Source organism: Aspergillus melleus (genome assembly GCF_016097325.1).
Source record: "Aspergillus melleus strain CBS 546.65 chromosome Unknown contig1, whole genome shotgun sequence".
Lineage (NCBI taxonomy): Eukaryota > Fungi > Ascomycota > Eurotiomycetes > Eurotiales > Aspergillaceae > Aspergillus > Aspergillus melleus.
This window is the reverse complement of record NW_025763370.1, coordinates 61433-87249: the sequence shown is the minus strand read 5'-3', so window position 1 is coordinate 87249 and position 25817 is coordinate 61433. Positions and strand designations below refer to the sequence as shown.

Sequence of the window (25817 nt, the reverse complement as noted above, 5' to 3'; positions counted from 1 at the left end):
AGCGGTCGGAGAGGGGCGCTGCGGCTCAGTCGGTTTATTTTAATCTAATCATTTTTGTGTTTTTAATAATTTTTCCTAATTTTTGGTGGAAAGTAGCATATCTTTCTGGTCGTGTTTTCGGTCCCTCGGGTTTGCGCGGTTTCCTCGATAATGTACGAGTCCAATGAGCGACCGATGAGGAACGAGAAGAGCGAAGGAGGGTGGCTAGAGAAGACTAGGCGCGACTAGACTGTTCGCTACCGGTCGTTAGTGAGAAATGATATGATCCAGGGTCCGAGGTGATTGATTCCATTGACGTTTAGTGCCAACACATTCTTGCCCTAATTTCGGTCTAGTTAAGTCCCCGGTCGGGTTAATCCCTTTGGTCGCAACGCAAGGCATCTGAATCGGACGAGGGGAAGCTGGCAGAGTGCACGCAGTCTCAACTGATGGGAATAACTCATCGACTGCAGAAAATCAACATGATAGGGTATGATTCATGCGGACTGCTGACGACGTGTCGCCATGTTTCTCCTCTTCTGCCGGGAGATGCGGGGGGGAACGAGGGCAGAGACAAGCACCACCGGACTGTCCAGGTCGGAATAATAATTCTGACAATCACTACTGCTGACTGTCGGCACGATTGGGAAGTGGCAGGTCCCGTGCACATCCAACTTGCGTCCAACATGACTCTAACATGAGTCGTTGCAGGGAGATACGAGGGGAAGACAAGGGCGAGTATCCAATGGCCGCCAGTCCGACAAAGAACCTGCAGGACGAAGGATACACCGCTGCTTGCCGATCGGGTGACGTGCGCGGTCCCTTGCTTTTTAATAATTCGGATTAAATCCAAAGAGACATTTCTAATCCCGGACATTTCTGCCCAGATCCTGCCCCTTGTCTAGCCAGGTTCATACTTCATTGTCGTGACCGGCAGCGGGTTCGTCACCCACGGTACGGAGTAGGTCCTCAAGCCATCTTTCCAGACGAACCATGTCCAGTCCAGACTGGGGAAAAGGGGTTGGCTGGGCGACCTTCAGCGTTGCATTCTGGCAATTCGGCGTTGGAAGAATTGAGACATCTTTTTCCTCTCGACGAGGCGGGACTTTCCCCGAGGCGAGGCTGCCCTAGTAGAAGCCCAACAGGTCGCATCGGACGCTTTGATCAGGACGGAAAAAAAAAAGAAAATATAATCAGAATGGAGAAATCAGAGTGAAATGCAACCACACGGGTGCGGCTCAACACGAACTGGCCGGACAGTCGTCGACTTTCTCTCTCTCGCTCTCTCTGTTTCTCCACTGCACGACGCCGATGGATGCACGCCAGGATTCTCGTGCTAATTGGACCCGGCCTGTTGATGCCCCGCTCTCTGTCTGCCTCTGGGATGAGGTAGTGCCAATAGTCATATATGGACCGGGCTTCACGCCAGAATTGGGTCTTCTTTTCTTCTTTCTTTGTTGCTGGATGCCGCTACCCTCGCTTGCCATTCGGCTTTCCTAAAGGCAGCTAAAGGCAGGGTGTTTCCGTAGTTGCTTCTTCCCTTTTCTTATTTTTTGGGGGTTCTTTGTCTGTCTCCTTCTGATCCGCTTCTATCGCGCTTCGAAGGCAAGCACGTCCGAGTTAGGGTTTCTTAACTCCCGCCCATCGGTCGATGCGGGCAGAAGAGGTGATTGATTTGCACTCGCCTCTAATTTCCTGCGCTCCAATCATTGAGCTGGTGAGCCAACCCCGTAGACTGTAGCGCAAGGATTCCGCCATGAAGCCCTCGCGCGCCGTCGTCTCGCTACTGGCAACCTCACTGCTCTCGCCCGCGCTGGGCGCCGTCACGCCGTCGGTGCTCATCAAGGGTGGCGGAGGTCAACCGGTGACGGTGACGGAAACCAGCATCCGGACGGTTACCGTGTCAGAGACTTGTCAGGTGAGGCCCAGAATGCTCAATGGGGCGCAATTGAGGCTAATCGGAGCTATAGATCCCTACCACGGTGCTGCCTTCAAGCCAGCCGGAGGACACGAGCGTCGCGGTGCCGCCCACAACGGCCGCCGATCCGGGATATTCCACGCTACCAGAAATTTCCAGCGCTCCTGCCACCGAAACCTCGGCGGACAATGGCTATTCTACTCTTCCAGAGCCCCCTAGCCCGCCGAGCACGACCTCAGTCGAGGCCACGGCGCCTCCTGCGTCAACCTCCGTCGTCCCCCCGCCGGCCGTGACCACCAGCGCTGTGCCGCCGTCGGGGGAGCCCGAGGACTGCGACTGTTCGGTGACTGTAATTCCGATTACTACACGTACCTACACTATTCCCGTCCCAGGACCGACTCAGACCACGTCGACGGTGCCAGAGACGACGAGCAATCCGCCGTCCACGACGACTCGCGTCTCGCTGCCGCCGCCCAGTTCGACCATCACCACGCCTCCTGCTCCGCCGACGACAACAACGACGACGACGAGCACCATCGACTGTTACTGTGACGGCTGCGGTGGCTGCGGCGAGGACACGGTCACTGTGACGGTCACCACGACCTTCACTTCAGTAACGACGTCGGTGGTCACCTCTACGGGCTACATTACCTCCTTCCGCACGAGAACGGTGTCGCAAACAGTCACTTCAGCGGAGACCGTCCTGGTGCCCACCACCACCACGCTGACCTCGACTATCACTAACACCATCACTTCCTCGTACATCTCTACGCAGACCGTAACCACCACCAAGGGTTACACCCAGACTGATACCGTCTCTAACACCGTCACGCGGCCGGGAGAGACTGTCACCGCGACCCGAACTGCCAACGGCACCGTCACAGTCACGGACCGAGAGACCGTCACCGAGACCGAGACAGCGCCTGGCACGACAGTGACGGTCAGCAGGGGCAATCCCGGCCACACGGTGACGTTGACGGTGACAGTCACCGACGAGGGCGAGGGCGAGACGGCTACCGAAACGGTGACTCGCACGCAGACGCGGGACACTACGCAGACGGTCACTCTGCCGGAGAGAACGATTACATTGCCTGGCTCGACAGTCACTGGCCCCGGTGGCACCGTCACTCTTCCCGGGGAGACGATTACTCTACCTGGACAAACCGTGACCCAGCCCGGTGAAACGGTCACCCAGCCAGGCGAGACCATCACCCAACCCGCAGAAACGGTCACCCAGCCGGGAAGAACCATCACGCTGCCGGGCGAGACGGTCACCGGGCCTGGAGGAACGGTTACCCTGCCCGGAGAGACGGTCACCTTACCGGGAGAGACGATTACCCAACCAGGGGAGACAATTACTCGACCCGGAGAGACGGTGACTAGTCCTGGGCAGACCATAACGAGACCGGGAGAGACCGTCACCTCCGTGCAGACGTTGCCCGGAACCACCATGACTCTGCCTGCTTCCACGCTGACCACCACCATCGTCGTGCCTCCCACTACCATCACCGAGTCCGGATCGGTGACTACGCTGCCTGCATCCACGGTGACCTCGACCATTACCCAGCCTGGCCGCGTGGTGACTGTGCCCCCGTCTGTCGTCACTTTGCCCGGATCGACGGTGGTTAACACCAACACCGTCCCCGGCCCAACCTCGGTCAACACCGTGTCGGTGACTGTGATCATCAGCACGACCATCTTCGACACGGTTACTTTGCCTGGTAGGCCAGATATCCTTTCCGTTGTTCTTATCCGCAGGACTAACTAGCAGTAGGATCGAGTACCACCATCACCGTCACCGACATTCCCGCCACCGGCACCGTGACGGCCACCGGTATGTTGCCCCCTTGCTGCCTTAAAACCCTTCTATTACTGACGCGCATCGCGAGTAGGAACCACGACTCTGTCTATTTGTCCCAGCCTAACCATAAACCCGACCTACACCCCAGCTGCGCCGCTGCCTCGCGACTACACTTGGGGATGTCCGCCGGGGTATCTCTGCAAGCCCAAGCACGTTGGTGCCGACGCAGGATGCAACTTCGAGGCTGGACTGCCGGCGGAGAGTTACGTCTGCAGTCCGGACCAGTGTATCGAGAGCCCGCCGTTCATTCACAAGCAGCTCTGGGGCGAGCCGGGCGAGTCCGATAAGGTGGCGCCGACTTACAACGTCTCCAAGGGTTACTTCAACTTAAACCCTCACCTATTCCGGCTAGATTACTCCATCTTCAAGTATCCCGAGAATACATCGGACCTGGAGCACTACTACAAGCGGTCCTTCGGGTCGCGGTTCCGTGGCAAACTACTGTCGCGACAGTCGATCACCGACGTCCCTCCGGAGTGCTACGACGAATGTAACGACGCGGCGCTGGAGGTGGAGTCCACGGGCAAGTCGGAGAAGATCTGCCGGTCCAACTCGGTGTTCAAGCGCTCCCTCGGCAGCTGCGAAAAATGCAGCAATCGCGAGCGCTCCAACGGGTTCGACGAGGTCGTCCTGCCGAATTTCCAGCAGTTCTTGAACTACTGCGAGGATCAGCCGTCTGGCACGTCCACCGCGGCTGGTATCACGGAGAGCTCGTCGCAAACCGCCACCGATGCCACTACGTCGGCGCGGGAAACGACTACAAGCCGTGATTCGGACTCGACGACATCATCGGCGTCGGCGTCGGCGTCGGCGTCTGCTACGGTGACCCGGGCGACAACTACAGCGACGGCTGCGACAACGAGCCGAGGATTGAGGACGACGGACTCGGACACGACAGAATCGCAGACGAGAGAATCGCAGACGACAGGGCCACAGACGACGGGCGCAAGCAGCACCCATAGTGACGCCAGGACGACTACCACTCACCCGGATAGAAGAGAATCCGATCGCAGCACCACGATCACCGAGTCGACGCGCTCGTCGGCTCGCACCCTGTCCGGCGATAGCACCTTCACTGCGACGGACTCGACCAGGGTGACGGCCCCCAGCAGCGGCACAACCAGCGGCGCGACCCGATCCGCCACCTCCACCTTCACCTTTACGCATAGCGCCTCTACAGGGTCTGACGCGTCGACGGAGACCGGGGGCAGCCAGACGATCAGCGCACCCGGTGGCGAGAACACTGCAGGTGCCCCCGGCAGCACCGCCGGAGGTCCGTCCTCAGGAACAGATGCCACGCAGACTGCAACCGACTCTGCCGGAGCAACGGCCACCGACAGCGAGGAGGCGCCTCTCGCCACTGGTGCTGCCATGGCCCTGAAGGTGCCGTCACATTGGAGTGCATTGGCGTCGACGATTGCATTGATTGCTCTCCTGGTCTAGAGGCCAGGGTGTTTGGGTTTGATTTCGGATATTAACCGGCATTTCCATTTCTTTCTCAATTATTACTATTATTATGTGCCATGTTGTATTGTTAATCATACGACGTCCCCTCCTTTAATGTTTATATCGACGGGGAGGAAACGAGTTACGAGTGATGTGGAAAGCGTGGTTTACGTAGGATACCTACGAGTTTAATTTTATATAATGTCAGTGTGATCAGGCTATTGTGATAGAATGCTAGAAAATTGTTTATCCTTTTTATTTTCCCCCCCTCTTCCCACCCCTCTTCTCCTCTTCCCTGTCTGTCGCAATATCTGCCCGAATGAGCAGAGCGCAGAATTCGGCACGCATCCATGTCCTGCGAATCCTACGTTCGTCAGGGTTTCGCCGTGGGTGAAGGTCAACACGGCCAGGGGATACGAGGGATAACTCGGCCTAAACACAAACAGTCTACGATTGGTGGAAAAGCGCTCATTGCGTGCATCGAGCTGCAGATGGAGCATCTTGGCCTCGCCGGACTTCCCGTGGTATCGAGGGAAAGACCGGCTATACTGCCTTGGGGAAGGATTCGAGCTGCTGCATGTTTGTCTCAATTGATAATCCCTGCTATGGTTCATTGCACGCTAACTACTCGGGTACTCCGCGCTCACGCGGGCAACTATCTCCTTAGTGTGTCCTATCGTCCTTATTTCGTGGTGAGCCCCAGCTTGGCCTTCAACGCGTTCGCCGTCACTTTGGCGTCGAAAATGTGGTTGACGCTCTCCTGCTGCACCGTGGCCTGGGCCCATTTCTTGAATTTGGGCGTTCGGTCCAGCAGCTCGGGGAGCTTCGCGCTCAGCAGTCCGATCTCCGGGTCCGAGTAGGACAAATGTCGCAGCAGGAACGAACCTGTCAGCACCTCTGCCAGCGTCGGCCTTTCGCTGCCACCGAAGAAGGGACCGGTGCCCGTCCATTCGGCGAAGAGTGGCTCCAGGTCCTTCTCTATGGCGGCCACGAACGCTTCGCCGGCCGCGTCTCGCTCCTCCGCGTTCGCAGCGCGGAGGCTAGTGTTGAAGTGGGGCTGCACTTTGCTGAAGAAGGTGTCCACGAAGAAGGCGATCCGGGCGCGTTGCAGAGCACCTTCGATGCTGTTCGAGGGGGCCACGAGGTGCGACGGATGAGCGTCGGCCAGGAACTGCGACACGATTGCAGATTCGGTGATGATGGTGCCATTATAGGAGAGAGAAGGGATGAGGCCGCGCTGCAGGAGAGAATTTGTTTAGCTGGGCTGTCGACGAGTTCAATCCTGGGGATCTGAAGGGAAGTGGGCGACCTACCGGGTTCACCTCGAGATACCAGGGCTCGCGGGGCTTGGTCAGGTCGATGATGACCTCCTCGAAGTCCAGTCCCAGTTCCTTGAGCGCGATGTGCGCGCGGTGGGCCCAGGGGCATCGGTGGTTGGTATAGAGAGTGATCTTGGGAGCCGCCATTATCGTTTTCGAAGCCTTGAGCTGAATGCGTGAGATTAAGTTCCTGAAGTTCCAAACGACAGGGAAGGCTGATTTATAAGGCCAGATGATGTGCAGCAGTCCAGCGATGACGAGCTCTCGTGTTGGAGATCATCTTCTGGCCTTAGAAATGGACTTGTTGAATTATTAATCCATCGGATGCCCCGCCCGGAGGACTGAACATTCTGGTCTATAGCGATAGACTGAGAATGATGAATATTGGACTCACGAATGCAGAAGTTGAACAAATGCCGAGTTATCTGATCAGCTGTGTTCTTGTGTATTACTGCACCTCTCTATCCCCCGTTTCCTTTCTCTTTCGTGACTCCTTTGGCCCCATGTTTGCCCATCGTGTCCGAAGTATATACACTGTGTACTCCGTAGTCTCCACATTCCGAACAGCATGACCGCTCGTTAGAGGATGACATCAGGTACCAGAGGGGAGAATGCCATAGAATATGGTCGGGGATGTAATGCGAAGCTTGTCCACTTGTCCGGATATTCTCTTAACCAACTATAACCAGTTGATTGGTATCTACCGACAACCCCAGAGAGGACAGAATGCAGGCGCTGCATGCCAGCTCATCGTGCAGCGAAGATCGAGGACCGCGGGGAACGTTCCATAACTCCTCTCTCCTGTAACTCTCATCTCCGTCAGCCTTTCTTGCCCTGGACTCCTCGTGGAATTCATCATCCTCAGCCATGGAGAAGTACCGATTCCCCACCAGTCCCAAGGCCAACCCCCAGGCCATCATTGCAGGCCCGAATTATCGATTCACCGTCCTGACCGACCGCTTGATTCGATACGAGTGGGCAGAAGATGGCCGGTTCGAGGACCGAGCCTCCACGTTTGCCGTCTGTCGCGACCTGCCGCTGCCCGAATTCCGCACCGTCGACGATGCGTCGGGGCTCGAGATCATCACCAAACACGTCCAGCTGAGCTACGATAAGCAGCGATTCAGTCCCGCCGGCTTGGTGGCCCACCTCACAGCTCGCACCACCAAGTACGGCACCGCATGGCGGTTTGGCACTCCGTCGCCTCTCAACCTGGGCGGCACTGCCCGGACGCTGGACCTGTGCGACGGACGCTGCAGTATGGGCGAGGGCGTGCTGTCCAAGGCTGGATTTGCCACCGTCGACGACTCCGACTCCATGCTCTTCGACGGTGACGGCTTCGTGGCGGCGCGACCGGCGGGCGACCGGGTCGATGGCTATCTGTTCGCCTACGGACGCGACTACAAAGCAGCCATCGGCGCCTTCCACGCCGTGTCCGGACGCCAGCCGATCATTCCGCGCTATGCCCTGGGGAACTGGTGGAGTCGATATTATCCCTATCGACAGGACGAGTTCCTGCAGCTCATGGACCAGTTTCGCGCCCGCGACATTCCTCTGTCCGTGGCGGTGCTGGACATGGAGTGGCATCTGGTCTCCGACAAGCGAGTGCCTCATGCAGGCTGGACGGGGTATACGTGGAATCGAGATCTCTTTCCCCATCCACCTAAGTTCGGTCAAGAGCTTCGCCGCCGGGACCTGAAGATGACACTGTGCGACCACCCGCACAGTGGCATTCACCACCACGAGGACTCATACGAGGAGATGGCGCGCTTCCTCGGCCACGACACCAAGGACAAAAACCCCATCCTCTTCGACCCGACCAGCCCCAGGTTTATGGATGCCTACCTGAACATTCTGCATCGCAACCTGGAATCGGAATGCGACTTCTGGTGGATCGACTGGCAGCAAGGCCCCTACTCCAAGATCCCCGGTGTCGACCCGCTGTGGATGCTGAACCACTTCCACTGTCTGGACCACGCACGAGTTGGAAAGACACCGCTCATTCTCTCTCGCTATGCCGGACCCGGTAGTCACCGGTACCCCATAGGCTTTTCCGGAGACACGTTCGTGACCTGGGCGTCGCTCGAATTTCAACCCGAGTTCACGGCGACGGCGTCGAATATCGGGTACGGATGGTGGAGTCACGACATCGGTGGCCATATTCATGGCGGTCGCGATGATGAACTCGTCACGCGGTGGCTGCAGCTCGGGGCTTTCTCGCCGATACTGCGCCTGCACTCCACCGCGTCGCGTTGGATGTCCAAGGAGCCGTGGTTGTATCGCCCGGAATGCGAGTCAACCATGTCCGACTTCCTACGGCTAAGACATCGGCTAGTGCCATTCTTGTACACGCACAATGTCCTAGGGTCGAGGACAAACGAGCCGCTGGTGCAGCCCATGTACTGGGAGTATCCCTACCGCGAAGAGGCCTACTCGGTTCCGAACGAGTACTTCTTCGCCTCCACGCTTGTCGTCGTCCCCATCGTCCAGCCCCGAGACAAGCGAACGAATCTCGCCTCGGCCCAGTCATGGCTGCCGCCTCATCGCCGTCTCGTCGACATTTTCACCGGGACCGTATATGACGGAGACCGGAACCTCACCTTGTATAGACGCCTGGACGAGTATCCGGTTCTGGCACCAGAAGGGTCGATCATCCCCCTTGACGGGGAAGCCTCCCCCCGGAATGGGTGCCTGAGCCCGGAGAAGTTTGAAATTATCGTTGCCGTTGGCCAGGATGGACAAACAAAGGTTTTGGAAGATAGCCAAGCTGGCGAACCAGACCAAACAGTCGCGGAAATCAATTTCACGCAAGCCTCTGGCAAGCTGACGGCCCACGTCTCCGGTCGAACCTGGGCCTTCCGATTTCTTGCAATTGCCTCCATTCCGAGTGACTTTCAAGTCTTAGTTGATGGTACTGACCGGACTACCGACGCTAGCATCACCGTCGCGCAGCATCCAGAGACGCCGGGGCTGCTGGTGGAGTGCCCATCCAGTTCGCACGAAAGCCATGAGATCGTCATTCTCCTCGGTCGCGACCCCCAGTTCAGCGTGATTGATCGCACACCCCGACTAGAAGGATTGATCCGAGATTATCAGATCGAATTCGCCATGAAGGATCGGCTGTGGGATGTTGTAACCGGCTCTTCTCATCAGCCGCTCAACGTGACGGTTGGGAAACTGATGGCTTTGGGCTATGACGAGGCCATTTTTGGGCCGGTGGCAGAGCTGCTACTGGCCGATAGTCGCTCGCAGCATTGAGACACCCTAGGATTTTGCGGGGGTTCTTGGGGTTTAAAGCTGGCCTGGATGACCGGGGTGTCCTTTCCATACAACAAAGAAATCAGCCCCGGTGGCCCTGGGGCTGAGCGAGGGCTGAGTCGGGTCAATTGGAAACAGGGTGCTGACAGTGTCTGGACAGAAACGTGTGCAGTCTCATAGACCTAGAAAGAGTGCCTGGGAACCAAATGAACCGATGAACGCTGAGTCCTGTTGCTAAGACAAGTACCGCAACCCTTTCCCAAAGCGGTAACCAGGATGCAATCACCATCACATCACGCACTTCCATCGGTCACCCCCCTTCGTGTCGTTTTCGATGCTGCTCAGCAACCAAGATGAGCTCTCCCCTGCACTCCCAGATTCGAATTGTTTCATTCCACATCTTCAAAATGCCCGCCAGGTTGTCGAAGCGGGAGCTATGCCGTCTGCCTTCCAAGCTCTGATTCCAGCTTCCGATTACGGCGCGGTGATACTCTCATACAACCGGGCATTAGCCCAGACATGGGTAAGTCAGATTCAAGCAAGCCTGGAAATAATTAACGCGCTGGTCCTCTAACTACTGTCTAGTATCTTGCGATCGCACTGGGTGGGGTGGCGGTTCTCCTATGTTTCGGGCTCGGCTTCAAGAATATTGATGGGAAGTCTGGAGAAAAGAAGGCCGGCTCAAGATCGGATGAACTACCTACAAAAGACTCAATGATCTGTTCTACGATATATTGGTAACAGATAACTTGCTGCCATAAAAGGCTACTTTCACTTGCTTAATCTCACCGAACTCTCGGCTAGTTCCAATTGTAGAGTTCTTTCGCGCTACCTTGCTTATCACTTTTATTTAGACAGAGCTGTATTAGCAGTTGCTTGGTAGAAAAAACAGACCCTTGACTGCCATCGTATGAGAAGTCCCTGCGCTGAGCGAGTGAGTCGGTCGAGAAGGTTTAATCAGCACGCTACTGTTACTTTTGCATGCATTCGTCACAGTGCTGTGGGTGCAGTTCTTTGTTCAGGCCTGTCGGGAGCTGCTCGCGGTTATCTACCGCGCTATAAAACAGTCCCAGTTCCGTCTCGACTAAACTCTCTATCCACCATGGTTGCGGCGTAAGAGTCGGATAAGTAGGCATGAATGGTGGAGAGATACCCAACGTAGCTGTCATCATAGCATAGTTAGCACTAGTGACAACAAGGCCAGGTCCATTCTGTGACTCACAAGTGAAGTTTGAGACTTCATTTTCCAATAAAGGTGTCTCGTTCAAGGTAGCCAATTGTTCCTCAGAATATAGGCCCGAGATGGGCTCTAACTGGCGCATGAAAATCAATTCGTCCGTTCTGAATGCCTCGTCGAATTCATTCATTTCCACCGGTATTTCATGCTCTGTTTCTTCCGCCATTGCTTGTAGTCGTCCACTTGTCTCATCCAAGTTCCAGACCGTCTCTAACCAAGGTGCATTTGTCTGCTGAATCCGTCGTGGCCTCCCTATACGTGAAGGCTCGCTGAACGTGCATTCTCTTCCTGCTTTGTGACAGCGGCGACAAGTGCTTGCAGTATCCAACAGTTGCACACAGCGCAGCTTTTGGCTATGACAACGGTCGCACGCTTTCCGTCTTCGTGATTTTCGATCAGTAGGCATGTGAGGTTGTGAGAATTAGACTTTCTTTAAGGCAGATGACCAGAGGATTACCACGAAGCAGCTTTCAAAGATCAGTTCCTAGATCAGTGGGTCCTTCTCTTTATTGATTCTTTTGCAATCACTTTCACTCCGAGCTTTCCAAATCATAGATACTACTCGTCCCTATCCTTCACTAGGGTTTGCCGGACTCACCGGTGCCAAGCCGTCCATTGAGCAACAAGGTCATATATCTATTATGCGCCTTCGAGAGCTTGACAAGGCTTACTTTTACCGCCAGATCCTCTCAGCTCCTCTCAAAGGGGGCTGTTTGTCTCAAACACATCACCCGATCGTCGGATTCAACTTATCCGCCGACCCCGAGGTGAGCTTACCAACAACCCTGCGTGCAACACCGAGTAAGATATCATCATGCCATAGAGTTACAGAGAAAAGGCTTCCTAGAAGTGAACGCTGCGTTGGGTCTATTCATCGGCGGGCATTGTGCGGGTACGTAGCATATTCCATCAACTGTGCCTGTTGCTCAAGAGTAGTGACATGGGAAAGATAAGGAAGAACGAGAAAGACCCATGAGAGACCATCCCAACCTAGGGCTGTACATGCTTCGTATACCTCAATGAGAGGTCTATTGTTATGTTGCGCCCCCAACACAACGAAATCCTGGGTGAGTCGGATGAAGTGCTGCGACAGGGAGGAACAAAGACAATACTCGAGGCACGTTCATTTGCTAAGCCTCGCTACGCGCAGCTGTCATGGGGAGGTGAGATTCTATTCCAGACTGTCGTTGTGCCCTAGTCGCCAGTCCGACGACAGGCGGATTTGGTCTTTCATTGATTATGGGGAAATATTGTGTCGTATCGTGAGCCTTGCGGCCCCCAGTCGAAGTGCTTACTTCTTCTCGACTTGCTGCGATGCAACGCTAACCCCGGCTCCCGCACGGATCCTGCGGGGATGACCCGGAATTCCGCGATGGTCTTACGATCTGACGGGGAAGTTTCACCGAGTCGGTTACCATAGTTTATTTGGGGTGTTTGGCTGGAGCGAGGGCTCCGCAACATGTGCATGTTTTGATTGGATCAACCTCGCATCTCCCCCTATCTATGCTATGGTCCCATCTCGCGAAGGCCGACTTGGCCCGTGAGATGACCTATCGTAGAGCATGAGACTGCATGCCTAGAGGCTCTAGTTCAAAAGTCCTTTGACAACGATGCAAGCGTACTAGCGAGAGGAGTGGTCTTGGAAGCGAGGAAACCTCCCCATGTCGAAGACCTTATAGATTGGTTCTGCCGGCTGTCATGGCCAACAGGGCAAGATACCACTGGAAACAAAGATGTCGTGTTTATTACGGTGAGCCTTCTTATCTATCACTTTTACGTGATATAAGCGATGTCTTTGATTTAGACGAAGATGGGGGGCCCAAATTTCAGCTTACCCGATGGCAAGGCTGACAGGAGGAGTGAAGCCCGTGTCCTGGAAATCGAACCAGGTTGCCATCCATTAGAAATTGATTATTCCCTCGATCCTTTGTTTCGGATAGCACTGCGCCAACCGCTCCACGTGGGCATCTCAGTCTAGCACATGGAACGGTTAGATCTGAGTGGCGTTGCAGGTCGGACTCAAATCAGGCGAGTGGAAGGTCCGGGATACTGGGATTAACAAAGGACTGGTAGCAGGGGGGACCTAATCAAACCTCTACTGGGGGCAGGGAACGAAATGTTCGGCGAGTTTTCCATTTGCGGCAATGTATGCTTACTTGCTCTGTTGTCTCTTTGAGAAACAAGGGTTCGTAGGATCCCATGCATAAAGCCCTGGGCGTTCCCGTGCTTGAAATTGCACGCTGCTTGTTATACCGGGAAAAACCATCGAAATGAAGCCCAGTCAGTCAGAGCCTATTGCGATTGTTGGAAGCGGGTGTCGCTTCCCAGGGGGCTCTTCGTCGCCATCAAATTTATGGCAGTTGCTCCGAACGCCTCGAGATGTGAGCAAAGAGATACCCGAAGACCGATTCAGCGTCAAGGGATACTATCACCCGGATGGATTTCATCATGGTACGACCAATACTACCCGATCATACTTCCTGGACGACATCCGAAAGTTCGACCCTCAGTTTTTCAACATCCAGCCTGCCGAAGCAGACGCAATCGATCCGCAGCAGCGGCTTCTGTTGGAGACCGTGTATGAGAGTATCGAGTCGGCCGGGATGACACTGGAAGGGCTTCAGGGCACACAGACAGCCGTCTTTGTAGGCATGATGGGCTGTGACTACTCCGACGTGCTTCTGGGTGACCTCGAGTGTGCGCCGACCTACACCGGCACTGGGACCGCTAGGAGCATTCATTCCAATCGAATTTCGTATTTTTTTGACTGGCACGGACCTTCCATGACGATCGACACGGCCTGTTCATCCAGCATGATGGCGATTCAGTTAGCGGCACAAGCCCTTCGCAACGGGGATGCGCCGGTTGCTGTCGCAGCCGGTGCCAGCTTGATCATTAGCCCAAGTAAGACTTTCACGGGGATGGAGAGTGCAAAGCTAATCCCAACGCAGATAACTACCTAATTTTAAGCAATCTCAGCATGATTTCTGCGGATAGCCGAGCCAAAATGTGGGACGCCGATGCCGACGGTTATGCTCGTGGTGAGGGTGTCGGGGTGGTTATTCTCAAGACTTTCAGCCAGGCGCTGAAAGATGGAGATCACATTGAGTGTCTTATTAGAGAGATTTGCGTCAACCAGGACGGCCGTACGCAGGGAATCACTTTGCCAAATGAGCTGGCTCAGGCTGCCTTGATTCGTCAGACCTACCAACGTGCAGGGCTCGATCCCACCAAACCGGCCGATCGCCCCCAATACTTCGAAGCCCATGGCACTGGGACCCCTGCTGGTGACCCCAGAGAAGCTGAGGCAATATCGAGAGCCTTCTTCCCCGACGGCTGCGGTGCCTCGCCTGAGGAAACGATGTATGTCGGCTCGATCAAGACGGTCATTGGCCATACCGAGGGCACTGCTGGAATTGCTGGTATCTTGAAGGCTTCATTGGCGCTGCAAAAAGGCTATATTCCACCGAACCTTCTATTCAACCGTCTCAGTCCCAAAGTGGCCCCATTTACCCAGCATTTGCGGGTCCCTACTTCTCTTATTCCTTGGCCCCAAGGTATCAACGGAGTAAGAAGAGCCAGTGTGAACAGTTTCGGTAAGTCGCTTCTTCACTTAGACAACCGTACGACATGCCGATGCTAAAATCCACACAGGCTTTGGAGGATCGAACGGCCATGCGATCTTAGAGAGGTTTCAACCAGAATCGACCATTACTTCACTTCCTGAAACAGGTCAGCCGTTAGTGACGCCTTTTGTCTTTTCTGCTGCGTCAGAGCGCACCCTCGCAAAAGTGCTCAGGAATTACGCGCAACATTTGAAGACATTGGACAATGTCAACCTGCGCTCCCTTGCTTATACCCTCCATTCCCGTCGGTCCGCATTGCCATTCCGCACTGCAATATGTGCCACTAGTCTCCAGGACCTGCTCTCCAAGATTGACGAGCATTTGAATGATTTCGCCACCAAGAAGACCCCCTCGTCAGGAGTGCGTGCACTAAGTAAACCAAACAGGAAGATACTCGGCGTATTTACTGGACAGGGTGCGCAATGGCCTGCAATGGGCAAGCAGCTCCTCGAGCGCGTTCCATGTGCCCGCCAGATCATCGCTGAGCTGGACGAATCTCTTGCAAGCCTTCCCATGGAGCATCGGCCGTCGTGGACGCTGCTCGAACAGCTCTTGGACGAATCAGCGACATCCGCGATAAGTGAAGCGGCCATCTCACAGCCCATCTGCACGGCCGTTCAGGTCTTACTAGTTCGCCTCCTGCGCCTGGCAGGAGTGAAATTCGAGGCCGTGGTGGGTCACTCCTCCGGGGAGATCGCGGCGGCATATGCTGCAGGCTTCTTATCAGCCTCGGATTCCGTTCGAATTGCATATTATCGAGGATTTGGGGCTAGGCTTGCCGGTGGGCCAAAACAAGAAAAGGGCGCTATGCTGGCGGTTGGTGTCTCCTTAGAAGAGGCCACAGATCTGTGTCAGCTGGACAGGTTCAGAGGTCGCATTACGGTGGCGGCATGTAACTCGCCGTCGAGTGTGACATTGTCGGGAGACATCGATGCCATCGAAAGCGCTAAGTCTGTTCTTGACGGTGATAGAAAGTTTACCCGCATGCTTCGGGTCGACATTGCCTATCATTCTCATCATATGATTCCTTGTGCTGGGCCGTATGTGGATTTGCTTCGGGAATGTGGGATCACACCTACAAACCCTGGTCCGACGGCGCCTTCGTGGTACTCGAGCGTAAATCCAAGCAGTGAGCCTATGCAGGTCATAGGCAGCTTGGCCGTAGAGTACTGGAAGGACAACATGGTCCAGCCTGTTCTCTTCGCCCAGGCAGTCGAAACGGCCCTTGCATCATCTGGTCCTTTCGATCTGGCGCTGGAGATCGGTCCTCACCCCGCCCTCCAAGGCCCGTTCAATCAAACCATAGCAGAGGTTTCCACGGGTAAGGTCCCTTACTCAGGATCTCTGAAGCGTGGCAGTGACGATATTGAAGCTTTGGCGAATTCACTGGGCTTCATCTGGACATATCTTGGACCCGCAGCCATAGACCTCAATGCCTATGAGCAGAACCTGTTCCCCCATGACGAATACACCCTCTTCATGAAGGACTTGCCCAGCTATCCCTGGGACCACGAGCGGTCGTACTGGTTTGAGTCCAGGATCATGCGAGCTCAGCGCGAACGGAAAAGACCTGTGCACCCACTTCTCGGAATTCAAGGGAGCGATAACACTGAGAGCGAGGTGAAATGGCGAAATTTCCTTAAGTTAAGTGAGCTGCCTTGGCTCAGCTGTCACCAAATCCAAGGCCAGGCTGTTTTTCCAGCTGCAGGTTACGCCTGTATGGCATGGGAGGCAACCATGGAAATATCGAAAGATCGTGCGATTCAGTTATTTGAAATTCATGATATGGCCATTGGCCGGCCTATCCTCTTCGGCCAAAGCCTCGTTGGGGTGGAAGTGATCTTCACACTCTTCAACATTAAGAGAGACGACCAAGACGCAGGTCTTCTTCGGGCGGACTTCTCATGTCATTCATGCTCGAGCCACGATAATGTTCAGTTGATTGAAAATGCTCGCGGAACTATCACTGTCTCCTATGGTGAACCGATGGCAGACACGCTTCCTGCGGAAAAACCCGAGGTTCCGAATCTAGTCGACATAGACACTGAACCTTTCTATGATGCCCTCGCAGACCTTGGTTATGGATACACTGGACCGTTTAAGGTAATTGATTTATTGAAGAGGAAGAGGAATCACGCCAGGGGTCTTCTCCAGAGACAGCCCACGAATCTCCTCATCCACCCGGCTTTTGTCGATGGTGGTTTGCAAGCGCTGCTTGCAGCCATGAGCTACCCAGGCGACGGTGCCCTCTGGTCTCTTCATATGCCAGTCAGGGTGCGCAACATCCGACTCAATCCATACTTTTGCTACCTTGCCCATGATGAAATGCCTGCATTTGAGTTCGGTGCCATTTTGTCGGATTTCGGGCCTTTCGGTAACAATGGCAATGCTGAGGTCCATCCGCCGGGGAGCTCAAACGCCCTACTGCAGATAGAGGGCGTCAAGGCTATTCCCTTTGCACCTGCAACCGCCAAGGACGATCGCAACATCTTTTCGGAAGTTGTACTGGATCGGCTGGCTCTAAATGGTGAATGCATATCCAAGGGACACGTTGCCTCGGCCGAAGAGTATAATCTTGCGTACCTGATGGAGCGAGTCGCGCACTATTACTTACGCCAGCTCCATCAGAGCGTCACTTCACAGGAGAGAGACCAAGCTGAGTTTCATCACCAACGCATGTTAGCATTTGCAGAGCAGATTGTGGCATCTGTTGCGTCCGGCCAGCATCCTTGGGCTAAACAAGAGTGGGCTCACGATACCAAATCTGATATCTTGAAGGCCAGTGAAGGGTGAGAAGCTCCGAGGGTATGTGAGATTTCCAGTATCGCTAACGCTGCCAAGGTACGCCCACTTAATCGACCTTCGAATCATGAACTCTATCGGAGAGAACATGCACTCGGTGGTGCGAGGGGAATCACCATACCTTGAGCACATGGTTCGTGATAACATGCTGGAAGAGTTTTATCGGCATTCCTTAGGATTTCCAGTAATGAATAAGTGGCTCGCTCGCATGGCCAAGCAGCTCGTCCACCAGTACCCAGCCATGAGGATCCTAGAGATCGGTAAGACGGGCACCATCTCTCCTGGATTGAATGAGTAACTGACTGAAGGGGGAAAGGTGCCGGTACCGGTGGAGCGACCAAGTTGATTTTTGAGACCATCGGGCGCAAGTTCTCTTCTTACACGTATACTGACGTGTCCCCTGCGTACTTCGATCGCGCACAGCAGGACTTCGAACAGTTTGCCAGCAAGATGGAATACAGGATCCTAGACCTAGAGAAGGACATGTCTGAGCAGGGCTATTCCGAAGGCGAATACGACCTGATCATTGCGTCCAACGTGCTCCACGCCACCAAAAGTCTTGAACAAACTCTGCGCCGCGTTAGGGGACTCCTTCGTCCAGGAGGGCACCTGTTGATGCTAGAGATCACCAACACGGGCCCAATGCGATTTGGGTTTCTGATGGGTGGTCTTCCCGGATGGTGGGTGGGTCATAATGACGGCCGTCAAATGGCACCTGTAGTTGAGCCGGTTCGGTGGCATTCATTGCTGCAAAAATCGGGCTTTTCGGGGATTGACGCCATTACTCCAGCCTCTGATGTTCTCCCGTATCCGATGTCTATCATGGCGGCGCAGGCAGATGACTACCGCGTCCAGTTTCTCCGCGATCCAGTTTTTGAACCTAATCCGCAAGTCAGCCTAGGGGAGTTGCTAATTTTAGGAGCGGAAAGCCTGATTACCACTAAGTTGGCACAAAGGATCGCCCGAGCTCTGGCCAGCAAATTTGCTGACATCATGATCTTGAGCAAGATGGAGCACCTGGGCAGCCCAGGGGTACGTATCCCACGGAATGTCATCAACCTATGTGATCTAGATGAACCGACATTCTTGCGCATGAGCCAGGAGAAATTGAACTTATTGAAGCTCCTGGTGAGTAGCGCGAAGAATATTCTCTGGGTGACTCAGGGCAGCCAAGGGAAGGAACCATACAACTCCATGAGCATTGGATTCACGCGATCTCTGAGATACGAAATTCCCGACATGCGACTTCAGGTGGTGGATACCGACAATGCCAATCATCTAGACGCACAGTATGTCTCGGGCTTGCTTCTCAAATTAAGCGCTATCGACAGCTGGACGCAGCTCGGGAAGATGGATGATGTCCTTTGGACAGTTGAACCTGAGATTTATATAAAGAAAGGGTCAGCATACATTCCTCGCATCATCCAAGATCGGGTGCGCAACGATCGATACAATTCCAAGCAACGATCAGTGGAAAAACAGGTAGATCCAGATCAACAGCCAGTCTTCCTGGATGTGAGAGAGGATTCCTATATGTTGCGTGAGGTGTTTTCGCACTCGACTTTCACAGCAATAACAGACGATTACGTGAGAGTCAGGGTGGCCACGACAACCTCACACGCTATCAGGGCAGCATCATCTGAGGCGGCCTTCATCGCATACGGCACAGTTGAAGCAACCTCACAACCTGTCATTGTATTCAGTGATAAGAATGCGTCAATTATTGAAGTGCCCAAGAAATATGTCGTTGGTTACGAATGGGATCTTAGCAAGCAGCCTGCATTCTTACGGGCGACCATGCTTGAACTTATGGCTGACAGCATACTCTCCTTATGCCAGCCTAATGGAGGTGTCCTTTTGTACCAGCCGCCAGAATCTCTCTTCACCATCTTGCAGTGTCGAGCAGCCGAAACAGGTCGCCGCGTGTTCGAACTTACGCAGGGTCCAAAGAAGTGCACATCGACCATCTCCATTCATTTGCGTGCTCTAGAAAGCCACATTCGAGGCGTCCTTCCAAAGAACATTTCGGCCTTTGTCAACTTTTCGGTCGATGCAGCCCAGATTGACTTTTCACGACGCGTAATGTCCGGCTTGCCTGTTGAATGCAAAATAATAGGTGTCAACGCGATATATCAACAAGCAGCAACTTCGATGCCGGACTATGCCATGGAGAAGTTTCACTCGGCCTTGAACGGGGCAATTGCGCACGCCGCCGACATACTCGAGCACATGGAGTTTTCTTCATTCGCCGGAGTCGCAATCCATGACATCTTGAGAAGTAGCCCATCAAGCCAAATACTTCAGGTCATTAACTGGACGGGTGATTCTCAAGTCAGTGTTCAAATCGAACCTGCAAGCACACAAGTAGGGCTCAATCCAGAAAGGTCCTATCTTCTTATAGGTCTCACAGCAGACTTGGGCCAAGCTGTGTGTGAGTGGATGATCGACCATGGAGCTCGAAATGTTATTTTGCTCAGTCGCAACCCACGTCTGAACCGAAAATGGCTGGAGTTGCAGGCAGACAAGGGTGCAACCGTAACTGTCTATTCTGCGTAAGAATTCACATCGCAACGGATCAACGAGAAGCTAACCATGACTGTGCAGAGACGTGAGTGATCGACAAAGCATCCGCGAAGTTCATAGCAAAATCACCGAGTCCCTTCCTAAAATCGCGGGAGTCGTCAACGCAGCAATGGTTCTCCAAGACTCCATGTTTTCAAACACAAATCTTGACATGCTCCGGGCAGTGATGGCTCCGAAGGTCGACGGCAGTCGCTACCTTGATGAACTCTTTTCCGATCCCACTCTAGATTTCTTTATCCTTTTTTCCTCACTTGCTTGGGCCCTTGGGAACAGTGGCCAGAGCAGCTACGCTGCCGCCAATGGATACCTTGTCGGTCTGGCGGCACAGCGCAGGAATCGGGGCTTGCCAGCATCAGTGATTGATCTTGGCGCGGTCCTGGGTCTGGGATACATTACGCGGTCCAGTCAAATGACTGCCGCCGTTATCAATGCTTCAGGGTCCTACCCAATTTCCGAGTACGACCTTCTCGAGCACTTTGCAGAGGCTATCCTGGCCAGTCCAGTGGAAACATCTGCAGCCTACGAAACCATTTCCGGCATTCGCGAGGTTGATCCATCTTTGGACGATCGGGTAGCTTGGATCAGCAACCCTCAGCTGTCCCATTTCGTGGCCGACAAGTGCGACGTCAAGGCCAACAAAGCAGAAAACCGCGTGATGCCGATCAAAGACCAGTTGCGAGAGGCGCGCACTCTTCCGGTGCTCCGGCAAATCATTCAAGGTAAGTAAATCCATCATTCACAATGCGCCCATGCATGTTGTTTATGGTTCATTTAGATGGGTTCACGGCCCGCCTTCTCATCCTGCTGCAGCTTTCTGCCGATAACATGAGCGAGGAGGTGCCTCTGGTAGAGCTTGGAGTAGACTCTCTTGTGGCAGTCGAAGTGCGCACGTGGTTTCTGAAAAACGTGAATATAGACCTCCCTGTGTTGAAGGTTTTGGGTGGGTCGAGTCTCCTGGATATTGTTGAAATTGCACTCCAGCAGGCAGCCTTAAAGCTGCTTCCAGAATCCGGCGGTATTGAAGGCAACCCCAAAGATGGCACAGCATCCGGCGAGCAGGATACGCCCCCTCAAGCGAAGGCCATCACACATCCTCCGACGGAAGGCTCATCCTCGCCCCCTATTACCGATAAGGCGGAGCAGTTTTCGTCAGATAAAGAAGACACCAGACTGACACCACTGTCAACCCCCCATTCCGAGCAGTCGGAGATCCGTTTTGAACCTGTCATCGAGAGAACGGAGAAAATGTCTTTCACCCAGAGAAGGTTTTGGTTCATGCACCACCATCTAACCGACCCAACTACATTCAATGTTACATTCGCTCATCATCTGGATGGAGAATTGAACGTTGCGGAAATGTCCGAGGCCTTGACTGCTTTAGGCGAAAAGCACGAAGGCCTGCGTACATGTTTCTATGACGGCGGGTCAGAAAACCGTGAGCCTATGCAAGCAGTTCTGGATCGATCTCTTTTGCACCTTGAGCACCGTCATATCGAAACAGCCGACGCCACCCACGAAGAGTTCAAGAAACTTGTGAACCACGTCTACGATTTGGAGAAGGGGGACATCATGAGGATCACCCTGCTAACCCATAACCGCACGTCGCATTTTCTGATAATTGGATACCACCATATTGCCATGGATGGTATTGGGTTTGCGGGTTTCCTGCAAGAAATAATGCAAATTCGCACGACGGCATCATCCCCAGTGCCGTATCAGTACATTGACTATTCCATCAAACAACGAGAGGCTTATGAGCAAGGGAAAATGTCGGGTGAGATCGAGTTCTGGAGGAAGGAGATTTCCAACCCACCGCCGCCGTTGCCACTTCTCCCCTTCGCGAGTACGAAGCATCGACGCGCCCTCAGGGAGTATTCCCATATCACGAGCAGCTTCCGGCTGTCATCGATCGTCACAGCCAGGATCAAACGCAAGTGCCGCACTTATCAAGCTACAAGCTTTCATTTCTACCTGGCCGTCTTGGAAACAATGCTATTCAAGATGCTAGACTCGGACGAGCTATGCATCGGCATTGCGGATTCGAATCGCACCGATGGAGATATGCTGCGCACGATGGGTGCATTTATGAACCCCTTGCCCCTGCTGTTTAGGCGCCAAACGAGCCAGTCCTTCGGGGACGTAGTAAGAACTACTCGTCAAAAGGTGTACTCCGCCATGGAGCACGCCAGGCTTCCTTTTGATGTGCTCCTCGATGAACTGAAAATTCCGCGCTCTGCCGACTACCCTCCCCTTTTCCAGGTATTTCTTGAGTTCCGGCAGGGTGTGCAGGAGCGGATGGACTTCGGGAACTGCCTGGCGCAGCGGACGGACTGGGATTACGGAAAAACTCCATACGATATCATGTTAGATATCATGGAGAACACCAGTGGCGAGGCGGTGGTTTCTATTAACACCCAAAGAAGCCTGTACTCGCAAGAAGACACAGATTTGCTTGGCCGAGTCTTCCAGAACCTCTTGGATACTTTTACAAACAATCCGGCCCAGCAAGTAGGAGATCCTCCTCTGTTTGCCAAGGTGGACATCGATAAATCCATAAAGGCTGGTATTGGTAGGAAACCGCTTCCCCAACCCAGCATTTCGCCATTGTGCTTACTTGAATATCTAGGTCCGCAAGTGCAACCCACCTGGCCTGCCAATGTTGCGGATTGTATTGGCGTCAGTCTGGCTGCAAACCCTGACAAGGTAGCTTTGAAGGTCGACGGCGGCTTAGAGATCACATATCGTGAACTTTCCGATCGTGCCAACCGAATTGCATCTGCGGTGAGGAACGCAAACATCCAGCAGGGGTCAAGGATTGCTATTCTTTTGGAACCCAGCCCAGATCAAGTGGCCTCGATGATAGCGATGTTCCGACTGGGGTCGATCTATGTACCTCTAGACCTCCGGCAACCAGCACCCAGGATAAAGGTCCTTCTCGAAGACTGCCAACCCGGTGCTGTTTTATATCACGCCGCCACAGTCGAGCTGGCAGGCTCCTTGTTGCCCTCTGGTACAACAAAACTGCTAGATATCTCAGTAGTGGATACGGAACCGGCGCCCTCATACTCGGCTCCCATCGGCGGGGACTCTCCGGCAATGGTCCTCTATACCAGCGGCTCGACGGGGACACCGAAAGGGATTGTTATATCCCACGCCAACATTTGTCACCATCTTGAAAGCATGAGCCAGACTTTGGGCTTCGGCGCAGAGGTGATGTTGCATCAGAGCGCTCCCACCTTTGATCTTGCCGTCAGTCAGGTCCTGATGGCACTCTGTCATGGTGGCACTCTGATTGTCGTACCTCAATCAAAGCGCGGTGACGTCCTCGAGATAACGAAAATCATGGCCGGACAGCATGTGACGTCCACGATTGCGACGCCATCGGAATATTCTGCATGGCTTCGGTATGGCCGTGCGAATCTTCGATCTTGTACAACCTGGAGCGTAGCTCTCAGCGGGGGTGAACAATTGACCTCGAGACTAATTCAAGAGTTTGACGCCATGCATGGCTGCTCCCCTCGGGTTGTCAACATCTATGGACCGGCGGAGATCACCATTTCGAGCAATTGTCTAACAGTTCCTCGAACTGAAACCAATTTCGCGGTTCCCGTCGGGCCCACCCTGCCCAATTACTCCGTCTATATTGTGGATTCGAACACGAAGCCTCTCCCCTTGGGGATGTCTGGAGAAATCTGCATTGGCGGGTGTGGAGTCACGCTCGGCTATCTAAACAACGACAGCCTTACCCAGAAGAAATACATCATTAATCCATTCGTCCCCGAGGCCCACCGGGCTAGAGGATGGACCCGAATGGTGCGAACCGGTGATCGTGGGCGGCTTTCTCTTGACGGCTCTCTAGTCTTCGAGGGCCGGATGGGCGACGACTCGGTCATTAAGTTGCACGGAATTCGGGTGGAACTGGAGGACATTGAGAGTGTGATTCTGCGGCAAGCGGGCGGAGCCATAGACCAGGTCATCGTTTCCGTGCGTGGCGATCCTCAGTTCCTGGTTGCTCATGTCGTGCTGCCTAGCAGCCTCGCCGATATCGACCAGGAAGTATTCCTCGAGGACTTGCGCTCCAATCTCCCATTACCGCTGTATATGTGCCCAGCTAGAATCGTTTCCGTGACCGAGTTCCCTCTCAACGCGCACTCCAAGGCGGACCGTCTCGCCATCGCCAGGCTACCCCTGCCACCAACAGCTCTCCGAGGGCCTAGTGCGGGATTTGGACTGACCGACATTCAAAAGGAGCTAAAGAGTCTGTGGGATGACGTTCTTCCCCAAGAGCTCGTCGACATCTCCGCTGCACACTCAGACCTCAATTTTTTCCAGGTCGGAGGAAACTCCTTTCTTTTGCTGACGATTCAAGACTTGATCAGAAAGCGCTTTTCAGTCACACTGACCCTAGCCGATCTTTACGAGGCCAGTACTCTAGGGCGTATGGCCGCCAGAATCAAGAACGCGGAGAGAGACCGGGAGATCGATTGGGACTCGGAGACATCCATTCAACACATCATTCCAGCAGTACCTGTCGAAAGCAGCCCCCGTTCCAACAACGATGGATTGGTCGTCGTGATGACCGGTTCGACGGGGACGCTGGGTTTCGAACTCCTACGACAGTTGGTGGCTGATGCACGTGTTTCACGGATCCATTGTGTCGCCGTGCGCGAATTGAATGACGATGCAAAATCTGCCGCTCGCCGGTCTCGACTCGACATGGCCAAGGTGTCCTATTACCCCGGCGATCTCGCCGATCCTGATCTGGGACTCCCCAGGGAAACATTCTGTTCGATCGCCGCCGAGGTGGACCTTATCTTGCACAGCGGCGCTAATCGCTCTTTCTGGGATCGCTACACCGCATACCGAGGAGCCAATGTCCAGTCCACCAAGTCGCTTGTTGCTATGGCCCTCGCCCGAAAGGCGCCAATTCACTTTCTCTCGTCTGGGGGAGTCTCGGCAAGCACCGAATTGCCCGCCACCGACGGCACAAACGGATATATCGCGTCGAAATGGGCCAGCGAACGGATTCTTGAAACCACGGCGGACAGGTTCGGCATTCCCGTGCACATCCATCGCCCGATGCCTACCATTTCAGACAATCATGCAGCTCATCACAGGGCCTTGGCCGAGCTTCGGCGGATCACCCATGACCAACACATTCTTGTTTCCGCCGGAAACATCTCCGGCCACATCGATCTATTCCAAGTGGACCAACTAGCCGAGAAGATAGTCCAAGTTATGTTCGGTAAGCCGGAGAGCATCGCGGCGCTGGATGTTGACGGGGTCTTGATTTCCCGTGACCAACATCATCCTCTGTCATACATCAACTATCAGAGTCCAATCCGACTCACGACTGACGATCTTGGAAGCATTTGGGACGGGAGGGCCGGGAGTTCCTCGGACACAACAACTCTGACAGGGCCTGAATGGATCGGCGCCGTTAAAGCCGCCGGTTTCCCGTATATCGTGTCGTCACAGGATCTTCAAATTTTGGAACCGGGTCAGGATCGAGCACGATTGGTGAGTCGGCGGTGATTGACGCCAGCCTGGCTGCGTGTTGGTGGTTTCGATGAGAAGCGTTGAAGAAGCCGAGAAGAGTCGAGGACGACCCCGTGACGCGCCACGCGTCGGGATCGCTGCCTGAGGCAGGAGCTCCCCCGTCGGCACCAGCGGATTCTTGTGTCGCCTCTATGTGTGTTTAACCAATCAAAAGTGGCGGAGCCAATGGCTTCTATTACACTCACGGGTGAGAGAGCGCCGTGGCTCGATTTCCAACCATGTGGTAATG

The 25817-nt window shown here is 54.3% G+C and overlaps 5 protein-coding genes across 5 annotated transcripts; 3 read left to right on the top strand and 2 right to left on the bottom strand.

The window, feature by feature from the left end:
- The first annotated feature begins 66 nt into the window (after positions 1 to 66).
- LDX57_000022 (uncharacterized protein) lies at positions 67 to 5455 on the top strand. The gene is made up of 5 exons (XM_046081666.1): positions 67 to 790; positions 867 to 1897; positions 1950 to 3618; positions 3672 to 3731; positions 3790 to 5455. The coding sequence occupies exons 2-5, from the start codon at positions 1736 to 1738 to the stop codon at positions 5199 to 5201; spliced, it is 3303 nt and encodes a 1100-aa protein (XP_045937622.1). The 5' UTR covers positions 67 to 790; positions 867 to 1735; the 3' UTR covers positions 5202 to 5455.
- Positions 5456 to 5886: 431 nt separating this feature from the next.
- Positions 5887 to 6670, bottom strand: LDX57_000021 (glutathione S-transferase family protein; the record flags this gene model as incomplete). The annotated part of the gene is made up of 2 exons (XM_046081665.1): positions 5887 to 6441; positions 6518 to 6670. 2 exons carry the CDS (start codon positions 6668 to 6670, stop codon positions 5887 to 5889), a joined length of 708 nt encoding a protein of 235 aa, XP_045937621.1.
- A 720-nt stretch (positions 6671 to 7390) lies between these two features.
- Positions 7391 to 9781, top strand: LDX57_000020 (glycoside hydrolase family 31 protein; the record flags this gene model as incomplete). Its single annotated transcript, XM_046081664.1, has 1 exon — positions 7391 to 9781. The coding sequence occupies one exon, from the start codon at positions 7391 to 7393 to the stop codon at positions 9779 to 9781; it is 2391 nt and encodes a 796-aa protein (XP_045937620.1).
- A 971-nt stretch (positions 9782 to 10752) lies between these two features.
- LDX57_000019 (uncharacterized protein) lies at positions 10753 to 11184 on the bottom strand (the record flags this gene model as incomplete). The annotated part of the gene is made up of 2 exons (XM_046081663.1): positions 10753 to 10943; positions 11004 to 11184. The coding sequence occupies 2 exons, from the start codon at positions 11182 to 11184 to the stop codon at positions 10753 to 10755; spliced, it is 372 nt and encodes a 123-aa protein (XP_045937619.1).
- Positions 11185 to 13288: 2104 nt separating this feature from the next.
- LDX57_000018 (uncharacterized protein) lies at positions 13289 to 25564 on the top strand (the record flags this gene model as incomplete). Its single annotated transcript, XM_046081662.1, has 8 exons — positions 13289 to 13922; positions 13970 to 14614; positions 14673 to 17433; positions 17486 to 17706; positions 17763 to 19998; positions 20051 to 20748; positions 20805 to 22598; positions 22656 to 25564. The coding sequence occupies 8 exons, from the start codon at positions 13289 to 13291 to the stop codon at positions 25562 to 25564; spliced, it is 11898 nt and encodes a 3965-aa protein (XP_045937618.1).
- Between the last annotated feature and the right edge of the window lie 253 nt (positions 25565 to 25817).

What these genes read in the sequence shown, in the direction of transcription:
- LDX57_000022 (XM_046081666.1), top strand. Translation starts at nt 1,736, where the DNA reads ATGAAGCCCTCGCGCGCCGTCGTCTCGCTACTGGCAACCTCACTGCTC. An exon ending in CGACACGGTTACTTTGCCTG is followed by an intron (nt 3,619 to 3,671) that starts GTAGGCCAGATA and finishes AACTAGCAGTAG; the next exon opens with GATCGAGTACCACCATCACC. An exon ending in CGGCACCGTGACGGCCACCG is followed by an intron (nt 3,732 to 3,789) that starts GTATGTTGCCCC and finishes CATCGCGAGTAG; the next exon opens with GAACCACGACTCTGTCTATT.